The following is a 13,094-nucleotide window of genomic DNA, read 5'->3' as shown; positions in this document are numbered from 1 at the left end:
TCACGAGCAATCAACTCACTCGTTGCTTACCTCTGGATGCAAGTCACCATTTATTTATCATATCTGATCACTATTTAGAACTTCTGATCCATTATCTTATTAAACATGGGGTATGGATTGCATCTCAACTCTGTGCATGGTAAAAGGGAAAGTCTGAATTCTCAACTTGACATACAATACCACATATTTCGCTTATGACGACACATAACCAAAGGTCTACAACCTGTGCCCATACACAGACGTGCACAAAACCGCTCACCCACCCATCGACACACACAGAAACATGCCTCAGCCAGATTAATCCCAACTCCTACTCTAAAAAGACACTGAGTAAGAGGGTCAGAAAGCTCACGTCCTCACGTCCTGGCAGGGAAATGAGAAGAGCAGGAAAAAAAACGATTGAATGTGGGCAGTGAAAGGCCTCTTAAACCAAGCCAAGTCACAGTGTGATTTGTTTCACCAATTGCCACAGTCCCAGAATACCACAGGCCCATATGCTGTTCTGAGGCCAACCCTAACCCCATGCCCTGGGTCAGGAGACGGAGAAGCGGGAACGAGAAAACCTCTAAAGAACCATTTCCTGGGAGGATAGAGATGCACAACTCATTCTGAGTTGTTTCCAACAACAAGCAGAAAATCTATTTCTTATTGGATACATAGGGGGCAGGGCAGTGTAGTGGCGAGTGGGGTTTGACTCCGAGTTGAAAGGTTCTGGATCCCTAGCGTCCCCATCCAAAGATGCAGGTCGCTTAACCTCCCTGTCAGCTGCTTTGGAGAAAAGCATCTGCTGAAATGACTAAATAGTTACAGTCAATTTATGGTAGACATATGCATATAAAATGATGAAAAGAAACCAACTAAACAAAAAAAATGGTTTGGGAGTGTGTGCTGATTATGGCTGATATAGGCAGCCTCAGAGGGGTCTCCCTGGGGCTGGGTGAGGCTTCACACCTGGGGCACATTGAGTAAGCAGTATGCACAGGTTAAACAACCTCTCCACACACACTCAGGAAGAGATCTCCTGCGTGGTAGTGGAGCACCATTGCCATGTTCATTAGCTACCAACTTCACAATAAACCGGATTTAACATCACCAACCTGCGCCCTTTGACTGGAGGAGCACAATAAAAGCCAAGGATGGCTGCCAACTCAGTGGCATTTAGCAGGGACATCGCTACACATTGAAACTATGCAACTCCTCCAGAGCCACAAGTGTCCGGAATCCAACCATCGCAGCAAGGGGCAGAACTCACGAGATGATGATGCCGTTGTCTATGGAGAAGTTGTCGGAAGGAAGGCCCGCAATGGTCCATGCCCTGATCTTCACAGGCTCTCCCAGGGATTTCATCAGGGACATGGCCGGGGAGCAGGGGATCTGCCTGCTCTTACAGAGAGCCATCCACTCCTCCGTCTGACACTGAAGAAGCATACACACACACACACACACACACACACACACACACACACACACACACACACACACACACACACACACACACACACACACACACACACACACACACACACACACACACACACACACACACACACACACACGCACACACACACACACAGAGGTGGGCACACGCAGTTATCAAAATATTCCAGAGGCAAAAACACATAGGAACCCTAAACTACACAAAACTTCTGTGAGGACGTGCAGGAAATAGCCAAGCTGCCTCTTCTCTTCCTGTTGTCTGTTTGGTTACATCTTTATGAAATGCTACATTATGCTCGTTGATAAAAATCATCCTGGCCGGAGGAATGTGTCGTCCAGGTAGAGGAGCAAACCTTGACCCCTTTGACCTCTTCACTGTTCATCTTACCGCGCAGACCAATCGGCTTATTTTAGAAACACGCTCTCATACCCATCGTCACAAAAAGCGCAATGACTAGAAGTATAATAATACTTCTAAATAGCGACCACGTTCTGCAGGTGCTATGCAGCACAATGGCTGTACATTTGAAGAGCACGGGGGTGAAAAGAACTGTGTGACTCCTCTCCGGAAGAATAGTTCCACCTTTCTTCCCAGTGCATGAGGAGGAGCTGTTGTTACACCCAGAAAAGTGTCCCGCATTGGATCATCATCACAGAACATATTTAATGAGCCCTCTCTGCTTGTAAGTAAAGAACCCCGTTGGTGAGCCTGGTGCCCTGCGCCTCACCTATGGGTTTTTTCGGAGGGATGGCTACTTTAAACGCGGCAGGCTCTGAGTGTCCCCAAGAAGCACACAACTAGTTAAATATTAACACACCCTGCGCCTCTGATGCCAACACATCAAAGCAGCGGCGTCGGCGGCTTTTCTGACTGCATGCAACAAACAAACACGCCGTTGTCACGGTAACAGACTGAGAAAGCACAACCCCCCCACACACACACATTTTTACGGTGGTTGGCAACGCACGAGTTGTGTTGAACAGCTTGTGACACATTGACAGTTTTTCCGAGTACAGTCATTTATGTGTCCTTACATTACAGGCATTTGGTAAGTCTTGTGTAGTGACCGGGCTACCAGGCCCATCCACAGTGTCTGGGGAGATACCTCAGCACAGAGGACAGCGACATAACTTGGGTGAGTTCATTAATAATGCATTTTACTCTACACAGCTGCTGCGATTTGATGATCAGCCTGACCTGCAACCACTCCCTTATTAAGCTCACCCTATATTAACCTACAGCCACCTCTGCAACCACTCCTTAAAGGTCCCATGACATGAAAATCTCACTTTGGGAGGTTTTCTAACATAAATATGAGTTCCCCTAGCCTGCCTATGGTCCCCCAGTGGCTAAAACTTGCGTTTGGTGTAAAACTAGCACTAGCTGTTCTGCTCGCCTTTGAAAAAACGGAGGCTGAAGCGCGCTGATTTGGAATGTCTGTGCTCATGACGTCATCAGGAATCTCAGCTCCTCCCCTTACTCTGCCTGGCCCGCCCAGAGACGTTGGCCCGCCAATGAGACTCGACCGTGCGAGCGCCACATCGTGTGTGTGTGAATACACACACTGTAACGCAAGTGTTTCTTGTCGGTTCTTTGACGTGTCTTGTATTTCCACAACGAGACTGTCGTGGGGGTTATCTAAGCCATGGTTGAGAAGGAATTGGGGGAAAGGAACTTTGGTTTGACTCGCTGAAGTACATGAACTGCGACATGCCGCTTGTTTGACGCGAGGCACCATCGCCCGGCAGCGGGCAGCGCGCGGTTCAGTCGACTTCAGGTTGATGTGAAAGTGGAAGAACCAGAGACGTCGCAGAACCCGACAAAGTCGTTTGTGATTCATAATATCGTCTGGAGGCGCACACAATATGTTATATGATATAGATATCTATGTATTATATGATATTATTTAGACATAGAGCTCCAGGACTGTAACGCAAGTGTTGTACACTTCCTTCTTCTTGTTATTTGGATAACCGTTCTGCTGTTGGTGTGATGGCGCATAACACGTCGGACTCTCGTCTCTGGTATTTCTACAACGAGACTCGTATTGGGGGTTACGACAAGGAGGAGAAAGGGATCTTTGCCGGGCAGCGCTTATGCACCTCCGCCTCCGGCGGTGGTCCCTCAGCGGGGCTCAAGCGGGAGACATTCGCCGCCAACAATCCCTTTCTCCTCCATGTCGTGGTTCATGTTCTTGAGGGAGTCAAAGCCAAAGTTCCTTCCCCCCAATTCATTCTCAACCTTGGCTGAGATAACCCCCACGACAGTCTCGTTGTGGAAATACAAGACACGTCAAAGAACCGACAAGAAACACTTGCGTTACAGTGTGTGTATTCACATTGATGTGGAGGTTGAAGAACCAGGAACGTCGGAGAACCCAACGCGGTCGTTTGAGATTCATAATATCGGCTCACACAGCTTTTGGCCGTGATAATATATATTATATGATATAGATATCTGTTTAGGCTATATGATAATATTTAGATATAGAGCTCCAGGACTCCCGTGTGTTCTAGAATATTTACAGAACACGGCTAAAGGCTGTGTGCGCCTCGCCATTGCGATACATCCACTGTAAACAGAGCGCATGGTGGCTGCAAGCTGCTCAGGGCCACACCCCCACCCTCCTCCTTGACACGCCCACCGAAACAGCACATTTGGGGGAAGCTCAATGTGCGACTGGCTCGGAGTGGCTGTAACTCTGCACCACGGCTGAATTTAGGGAACGTCTTTGAATACTGTGTTAGTTGCCCACTAATACCTATATTAAAGAATACATAAAATAGCATGTCATGGGACCTTTAATCAAGATCACCCTACATTAACAGACAGCCGCACCTGCAACCACTCCCTTAACAAGCTCACTCTATATTAACCTACAGCCACACCTGCAACCACTCCCTTATCAAGCTCCACCCTATATTAACCTACATCGACACCTGCAACAACTTCCTGATCAAGCTCACCCTAGATTAACATAAAGACACACCTGCAACCACTCCCTGACCAAAAAAAACTCAATAAACAGACCATCTCTCCTTTGCCACAGAGGAGAGAGATTACACGCCGCTTACCGAAGCCAAACCCAGTTGGGGTCCGGAGAGACTAACCACTCAGTGGACTTAAGGTTCTTCCCAATCCAGGAAGAACCTTATCTTCCATCCACCACAGATTCCTTAAATTGATCAAATAAATCCTTTGCTAACCTTTAAAATGGTGTAAGCATGCATATTTTCAAGGTTAAGTGTGTTCTTGCCGACTGCAAACGGCAACAGTCTTTTAAGTTATGTTAAACATTTTGTTTAATATTAACCTGTGGTGAACGTGTGGTGAGCTGATGAACTTGCTTTGCCCAATAGAATGTTTCAAAGATATGCAGATATGGATTACACAAGCGTTTCTGAGTACACGTTCTGGTTTCTGCCATGTTATACGTGTACGATTTGTCTTTGGGTAGATAGTTGTGTGTGTGCGTGTAAGTTGTATGTTTTTGTGGCTCTGAATTTAGGTGTGTGTGTGTGTGTGTGTGTGTGTGTGTGTGTGTGTGTGTGTGTGTGTGTGTGTGTGTGTGTGTGTGTGTGTGTGTGCGTGGGGTTGTGTGCAGAAGGGAAGCTAAACTAACTCATCCCACTGTGCTGGAGGACCTTGACCTGGGGTGGGTCAGTGCACTCAGTCCCCCAGCCAACAGCTACAGCGCCTACCTGTCTGTAGCTTGAGGTGAAGGCTCCCAGGTAGGCCACTATGGCTGAGGATATGAGCACGTCTCCGGTCAGGCTGTCGTAGATCTCCCCCAGGTTGAGCGCCGTCTCGCTCCAGCGGCTCTTCTCTCCACCGAGACCTCCGATCAGCTGCTCGGCCCGCTCCAGCTTCTTACTGCACAGATCCACCTACAGGACACACAGCATACACCTGGCTCAACCACCACCTCTAAACTGTGTCTCTTTGCCATTGACAATAGAACCCTTCCTGCCTCAGAATCGACCAGGCCTCGCCGTGTTGGATCACAAGCGGTGGACTTAAACGATCTGTTCACACATCTGAGGCAGATCAAAGGCCAGTAATAAGTCCAAACCACCCCCTACCAACCCCCTCCCACCCACCTCCCACCCCTCTCGCATCCCCGTCCAACAGCAGAGAGTAGTCCGGTGTCAGCAGTTTCTTCCCCCGCAAGAAACCCTCTCCGGCCTTAAAGCGCCTAGTAGGGGAACGTTTTCAAAGCTTCCCTGAACATAAGAAGAGGTGCAGAGGAGGAGGGATTCAGACAACTTGAGGGCTAGCGTATGATGAGTAGGAACAAGGGAATAATGCACAAAATAAAATGGGGGGGGGGGGATGAGGATCGACTGAGAGAGAGATGGAGAGAGAGAGAGAGAGAGAGAGAGAGAGAGAGAGAGAGAGAGAGAGAGAGAGAGAGAGAGAGAGAGAGAGAGAGAGAGAGAGTGTGAGGGAGGGAGGGAGGGAGGGAGAGAGAGAGAGAGAGAGAGAGAGAGAGAGAGAGAGAGAGAGAGAGAGAGAGAGAGAGAGAGAGAGAGAGAGAGAGAGAGAGAGAGAGAGAGAGAGAGAATGAGAATGACCTAAGAATGTTTATAGTGAAGTGAGTGTATTCAACACAAAACCTAAAATCACACATCAGTGTTTTGTACTTTCTACCATGTGATACCATTCCTGCCATGCTGGTGTGCGACCCACTTTACATTGAAGCTCTGCCGTAATCAAGTCGGACTTGGACTAAGAGTGGATTCAAAGGCTACTGGCTACCTACATTGAGCACTTAATGGTGATACTTTAGTTGTCGTTTTTTACTTTATCATTTCAGAAATGATATGGGGAAACTTACGACTCACAACGACTTATACACAACTTACAACTAAATAGCTGTGCCACGCAGCCCTATGTTCAAATGTAATATTGTGGTATTGGCACGATGGCACGGCAGAGAGCTCTGTAGTCATATATCGCCATGGTCTTAGGCATATTTGAGATACTACATCGGTAATAATAACACTCACACTCCATGACTTGTGGTAGCTTAAACACGTATCATAAAGGTGCTGTGGGTGGTAACCAAGGGGAATGCACCTACCCCCTCCTTCCTATAACTCTCAACCAAAAAGTATTTTATTTTTATTTCATAGTGTTATAGTGTATATTATGAATTAGCTGAAACAGGGTTCCCTTACACTTATGTGGTTACAGAATTGTATCAATGGGGTAGTAGCTAGTCTTACTAGTGAATTTAAATAGAGAAGGATATTGAGGCCATTATATGCACATTGAAAATAGCGAGTTTGTCTCAGTGCCAATGATGAAAGATACCTCAAATTCTCCTTAGAGCGAAATTTTAAAAATATTTCTAAGCTGCGGGGCACATCTCAATGTTGTGACACATCTTTCACAACATATATCTTAACACTCACTTTATGATCCTCAAAGTGAATTAGTAGACACTTTAGAAGCACTACACAAAAAACAAAGAAGTCCTGTTATGTAATAAGATGGGTATCTTCTTGAAAAAGAAATAAGAAATCTCTTCAAAGTTATCCATATACCAATGTGTCACTTTCATGGAAATTCAGATTTGGTATCATATTCCGTTTCAACATAAAAACATCCATTGAGCTAGGGAACTTGTTATCAATTGGTGTCATCATGCATAAATATTCAATGCAATGTTTTAAGTATTGCTTCCTCCCTGCCAAACACCCCCAACACACATTCCCAGCCCCATCACACACAGACCTGGTTCTCTAAATCAGCCTTCTTGTTCTTGTTGGCTTCCAGGGTTTGCTTGAGTTTGGCCAGTTTCTCCTGGACCTCCTTCAAGGCGGCCTGCTTCTTGCCCAGGCTCTCCATGGCCACAGACAGCTCCCCCTCAGCCTGGCCTAGCTTCTCCTTCTTAGGGGCCACCACCTTGGCTACGCTGAGAGACACACACAGCATCCAACGCCATTACCAAAGCTTCATTTTTTAAATAGATTGATTCTACTGTCCTCACTAGGGTCAGGCTGGGTAGGATAGGCTAGTGGGATTGATTTCCCTGCATCTGCAGTCGACCTGTTGGCATCCACCAAGACGCCATAACCCCTACCTGCACCTAAATCACATGCATGTGAATTCAGTGCAAGGCGTTTTGAGGAGAGGACCTCCCGCCCTGGTAGTGGTGCCTGGCACTGGCTTACTTGTCATAGGACTCCATGGCCAGCACCCACTTGCAGAGCCCCTCTGCAGCAGTGGACGCAGTGCGGATCTTCTCCGGAACAAAGTCAGGGTTGGTGATGTACTTGTTACGGATGATGGCTATGTAGGCGGCGGGGATGCTGTCCTTGTCATATTCGTGGAGGCTCTGGAGGAACTTCATGTCCCCCAGCAGCTTCTTGGCCGGGCCCCAGAAGTCCTCCACCTTCTTGCCCGAGCCCGAGGGATCAGGCACCCGGTCAGGCTTGATGCCCTTCAGAATGCAGATGGCCTCCATCACCAGCTTGACCGCCGGGGGTGGGCTCTTCATGGACTTGACCACCGTAATGTCCTGCAGGTGAGACGCAGACAGCCGGGGGGTTGATCAATGATTTGTGGTGCCAGTTTGCTGGCAAAATGTGATCACTTTAGTGGTAAATGCATTTGTAAAAACAAACCAGGAGCAATAAGAAAAAGTGACTAGTTAATGTAAATAATATTACACTTGAATGGTGATGAATGGACAAATGCCCTGCTCTCAATGTACAGTTGACCACTACGCGTGTCACTGCAGATTGTCCATGCATCAGTGTGAATGTGAGCAGTGCTCTGTACCTGGTTGGTGAGCGTGTTCAGGGCGGCCAGCGCTGACTCCAGGATGGGCATGGCTATGGCCAGGTCGGCGTCACACTCGTCCTTGATGGCCTTGGCCGCCATGGCCTGCTCGTTGGCCACCGCCTCGTCCACCTTCACCACCTTCTCCGTCTCCGCCACCTCCGCCGACTCGTGCTCCATCACCACCATCAGCTCGTCCACCTCCTTGCTGGCCACGCGCAGCTGAGGCTGCAGGGCCTCCAGCTCCACCTGCATGCTCGCCACCTGGGCCGCCGCGCTCTCCAGCTTGTCCAGCCCCACCTCGTAGCGCCGCTTCAGGCTCATCACCTCCCTGGGGAACCATGGGGATATAAGGGTTACCCTGGTGATACCCCCGTAGTGGTAGGCTACAAATGCTATCAACCCTCTACCACCTCTCACAGAACTTATCTATATTTATATTTGAGATTTCGATATGGTATATCGTTACCATAGTAGGTATTTATGTACAGTTGTTTTTTGTATGATGTATATTTATATCCTTTCTTCACCGTGTCAAATTAGGCTGGGCTAATGTGATAGAAGTTTTTGTGTGATAATGCCTGTTGTACCATGTCACTGAGGGGCCACTCACACTAGGGCCGCGGCCCCGTGCCCGAGCTAATTTGCATGCTAAAGTCTAGAACGTTTGTCTAGTGTGACCCCTGCCGTGGCCAGGGGAACAGCCCCTTGGCCACGGCACACTTGGGATAGGTGTGCCGTGGCCAAAGTTCAGACGCTAATGAGATGACACGCGCACACGCAACATGAGCTGGATGACGTAGTCCTTGCGCGACCCTTCTTTCTTTATAGGTCCATGCCCTTCTTCCTCACAACAATCATTTTAAACAATGGCGGCAAGCGGTTCACGAGTGGGTTTACGTTGGTGCGATAGTGAATTTGAGTGTTTACTTGAAATTTGGTCCGACGACAGCATTGACGTTGTTGTTCTCCATTGTTGTTATGGAGGCGAGGACGCTTGGTGATGACATATTTATCATATTACGACGTGATGACGTATGTATGAAGGAGCAATCGTGCCTAGGCCACGGCCTTGGGGAGCAGTGTGACCACGGGCCAGCGGGGGGAGTGGGGAGGGGGGGAATCGTGCTGAATCTTCCTGCAGCACGGAACAGGCAAACTTGCCTAGTGTGAGTGCGCCCTAAGGTCATACATGGAGCTAGGCTTGTTATGCAAACGTGGTGTTGCTCTGCATGGTGTGAAATGGTAACACATGCCAAGCTACAAGCTTGACAACCCCAGTGTATTGTCCCTCCAAAGGCAACACATGGGAGCCAACGTGAGCAGACGGGGTAAAAAATAAAACGCCTCAGTCTTACGTTCTCTTCTTTAAGAGCAGGGCCTTGAAGGTGGAGATGAGCTCCAGATAGGAGGTGGGCGTGACGTAGTTGTGGCGCTGCAGCTCCGTCTGGAAGCGCTCCGACAGCTCGATGGTGGAGGTGTGGAAGCTCTTGCACATGTCGATGCAGCCTGCCCGTGACTCGTCTGTCATCTCCATGTCCTCCAGGAAGCGAGAGGCCACGGCCTGCAGGGCGTCCTCCGGCCAGCTCTAAGACAAGGTTGGTTAATGTAGCACGATGTATCCGAGTGTTGACTTAACATAGTCACCGGAAGGTGCACGCCTGCAAGTGCACCCAAACACTTTGACAGAGGCAGATCAAACACGATAATAATTTGAACGGTTTTGTTCCCTGGTTTTAAAGGTACGTGTTGATAAAGACCTCATATGTTCTGGAAGAAATAAAGTCAAGTGTGTACAGAGTAAATCCCATTAAACACACTGTCAGACACTGTCCGCTATGGTGCCATTACTGTGGACGATTCTGTTCGCAAGGACCTTTTAGTACAATACATAAGGAAACAGGAAGGCAGCACCTCTGGCACCCTAGCGCTTTGTCAGAGAAAGCTGAGTTAGACAACTACAATGGAACACTGAACACTGAACACAAGCGCACCTGGAACCAGTCTATGGTGCAGCAGTTGATGAGGGCCGGGAAGCGCCTCAGACGGCTTCTGAACGTGTCTCCGATTGGGCTCATGGCCAGCACCACGTGCAGCTGGGAGCGGCAGCGCTCCAGGAACATGTTGAAGAGGGCCAGGGGAGTGCCGTCTGTCTGCTTGTCACGATCCCGCTGTCTGTCCAGCAGGCGCATGCGCTCGCAGATCTCCTGCTTCTCGTCCACCGCAAACAGGTTGGGTACCTGGACGTCAACAACAAGAACACAGACTGTTTGGGTACCGAAACAAGAAGAAACAAATTAAAGAACTTGACGTAAACAATGATCTTGAGTGAAGTGGGGTGGCATTGAACACGGTGTCTCAGGTCAACGCATCTCTCTCTCTCTCTCTCTCTCTCTCTCTCTCTCTCTCTCTCTCTCTCTCTCTCTCTCTCTCTCTCTCTCCCTCTCTCCCTCCCTCCCTCCCCCACCTCTCCGGTGTTGAGCAGGTTGCTGACGTCCTCCAGGAAGGACTCCTTTTTGATCTGCGTGTCCGTGAATAGGAAGACGCCATGCGCGTCGCCCTGCGTCGACTTCCTCATGATCAGCTTGAGGTCGTCGCGCCACTCCGCGATGCCGTAGCTCTTGGACATCTCCACCTGGAACAGCTCCGACTCGGCCATGTGGGCGGCCAGGCGGGTGAGGGACTGGCGCCCACTGCCCCCGACACCCACCAGAAGGGCGTGGCCGCGCGGCTGCTGGAGGATGCGGGAGATGCGGCACACGTGCTGGATGGCGAAGCGGAACAGCACCAGGTTCATTGGCGCCTTGCTGACGGTGTTGTACTCGTCCAGATGTGCCTCAGCCACCGGCCGCAGCGTGTCCAAGCTGTCCACCTCCCGGTAATTGCGGTCCACTCCTTTGGGGTCGTGGAAGTCGCAGAACATCAGGCTCCGCAGGTCGTCCTCGGTCACCCTTCCGTCCCTGTCCTGGTCCAGGTGATGGAAGAGCTGGTGGAAGTCCTCCTTCAGATGTTCCTTGGTAACCGTGTCCAGGTAGCTCACCAACCAAGCCCGGTCTGAGTCATGGACAAGACGGTCGTAGTACACCCTCTGCACCTGAGGGTTGGGGTCACCGTGATCAAGAAATTAGTGGGTTTAGATTAGGGCCGGGCGATTAATCAAATTTTGATCGCGATTTCGATTCTAGCGTCAAACGATAAACAAATGAACATAATCAAGTTTTACGGTTTGTTTGTTTTTTTCTATGTTTTATAGAAAGGGCAGATCAGCTGGATACATATCTGTATATCATTTTAGATTGGAACATTTTCTTTTTGACCATTTTGTTTATATTTTAAAGTGAAATTTCAAAGTTCTCAGTTGCAAAAAAGCAATCGGAGAGACATGCTGAATAAATACTACATTTTTTTCCAACCTCAAAAATAATCCTTGAATAATCGTGATCTCATTATTGACCAAAATAATCGTGATCATAATTTTTCTCATAATCGAGCAGCCCTAGTTTAGAATATCTATAACAATAGATATTCTAAACACAAGCACACGCACTCACAAGTCTCTGTGTTTGACCTGGACTAACACACACTCACGTACACACTCTCTATTGAGTCTAAGGTGTTCAGATTGACCAGTGTCTAACATTAAGTGTTTTTACACTGCCAAATATGCCGTCTTATTTGAAACTTTTTCCTGGCATTGTCCGCAGCAACATAAACATGAGTAGTTCTAACAGGAGAGACGGTGAAATCCGCGATCTGCTGACCATCATGGGAGAGAAGATGATGCAGTCGCATTTAACAAAGACGATGGAGGTGGTGAGATCGCCGAAAGTAGCAGAGAAACTTACCTTACGAGGCTTTCATCAACAACAACTAAAATGTGTTCGGCGAAATAAAGAATATGTTGGCGTTTTTGCTCTTGTAAATAGTAAATCACATTTGTAGCCTACTCTCAGATGTAGTCTACTCATTCTTGCATGCGAGTGGCTTGATGCGTAGTATCAAGCCATGCGTAGTAACGCCCAATGCGTAGTAACGCCTAACCCGTCAGGTCACATGTCCCCTCGGTTTTACACAGGCAAGACAGTGAAATTGTAACATCTGCCAAGCAGCGACCGTACCTGCCTGGCACTGCAAAAATGCCTATTAAGACGCATATGCTATCATAAAATGTTGAACATCTAATTACAAACTTTTTTATTCATGTTTCTTTGTTTGCTTTCCAATAGATTATAAAAATTACCTCATGCACCCACAGACGTTTGATGAGGGAGGGTTCCAGGGCGGTTTCCGGTCGGGACAGGCAGATACCCTGGATGACCCGGGAAAAGTCCCGCAGGTTGAACAGATAATGGGACTTTGCAGGAGTGGGCAGGAGGTTCTTGGTCGCCTCTTGGTACACCGACATAGTGGCTTGAACGATCTGAGGGGTAAGGCCAGCGAATGGCTTCGGGAAATCAAACCTGGTGAAAAAAAAAATCGTATTTGTTCTGGATAGTTAAAGCTCTTAATTTTTTCTCGTATAAACAAAATAACAAACCCTATCGAAGGCAATGTGCTTTTTCCTTTTATCCAAAGCATCTTACAATAAATGAAGTGCATACATTTTTAGCATGGGTACACCCAGTGGGAAGGAAATTGATTCATATATTAATACATACATAATCAAAACTATGCCAACATAGTTAGGCTAAATTAAAAATTAGGCTGCATTAAAGAAACTGAGAGCCTGACAGTCCAGCTAATGTCCTGCAACATCATCAATAGCTGAGAAGTGTTCTGGAGAGTTTCATTAGAGACACAGAGCTTCAAAGTTATCTAAAGAGCACTGTGGGATGGGTGGGTTATAACTGCAGCCAATGGATCACAG

General features: G+C 48.1%; 1 protein-coding gene across 1 annotated transcript in view; it reads right to left on the bottom strand.

Annotated features, from left to right (window-relative positions):
* The window catches only part of dnah7 (dynein, axonemal, heavy chain 7), a 101,222-nt gene that overhangs the window by 32,796 nt on the left and 55,332 nt on the right, over nucleotides 1-13,094 (bottom strand). The window contains exons 41-49 of the mRNA XM_060039404.1: nucleotides 12,468-12,687; nucleotides 10,695-11,321; nucleotides 10,222-10,467; nucleotides 9,586-9,815; nucleotides 8,228-8,558; nucleotides 7,618-7,964; nucleotides 7,178-7,358; nucleotides 5,140-5,325; nucleotides 1,253-1,416 (exon numbers count right to left, since the gene is read on the bottom strand). Coding sequence (XP_059895387.1) covers nucleotides 1,253-1,416; nucleotides 5,140-5,325; nucleotides 7,178-7,358; nucleotides 7,618-7,964; nucleotides 8,228-8,558; nucleotides 9,586-9,815; nucleotides 10,222-10,467; nucleotides 10,695-11,321; nucleotides 12,468-12,687 — 2,532 coding nt within the window. The remainder of the gene's footprint in view (nucleotides 1-1,252; nucleotides 1,417-5,139; nucleotides 5,326-7,177; nucleotides 7,359-7,617; nucleotides 7,965-8,227; nucleotides 8,559-9,585; nucleotides 9,816-10,221; nucleotides 10,468-10,694; nucleotides 11,322-12,467; nucleotides 12,688-13,094) is intronic.

This window comes from Gadus macrocephalus, chromosome 20 (assembly GCF_031168955.1).
Source record: "Gadus macrocephalus chromosome 20, ASM3116895v1".
Taxonomy (NCBI): domain Eukaryota; kingdom Metazoa; phylum Chordata; class Actinopteri; order Gadiformes; family Gadidae; genus Gadus; species Gadus macrocephalus.
This window is presented reverse-complemented; position numbering and strand designations above follow the sequence as displayed.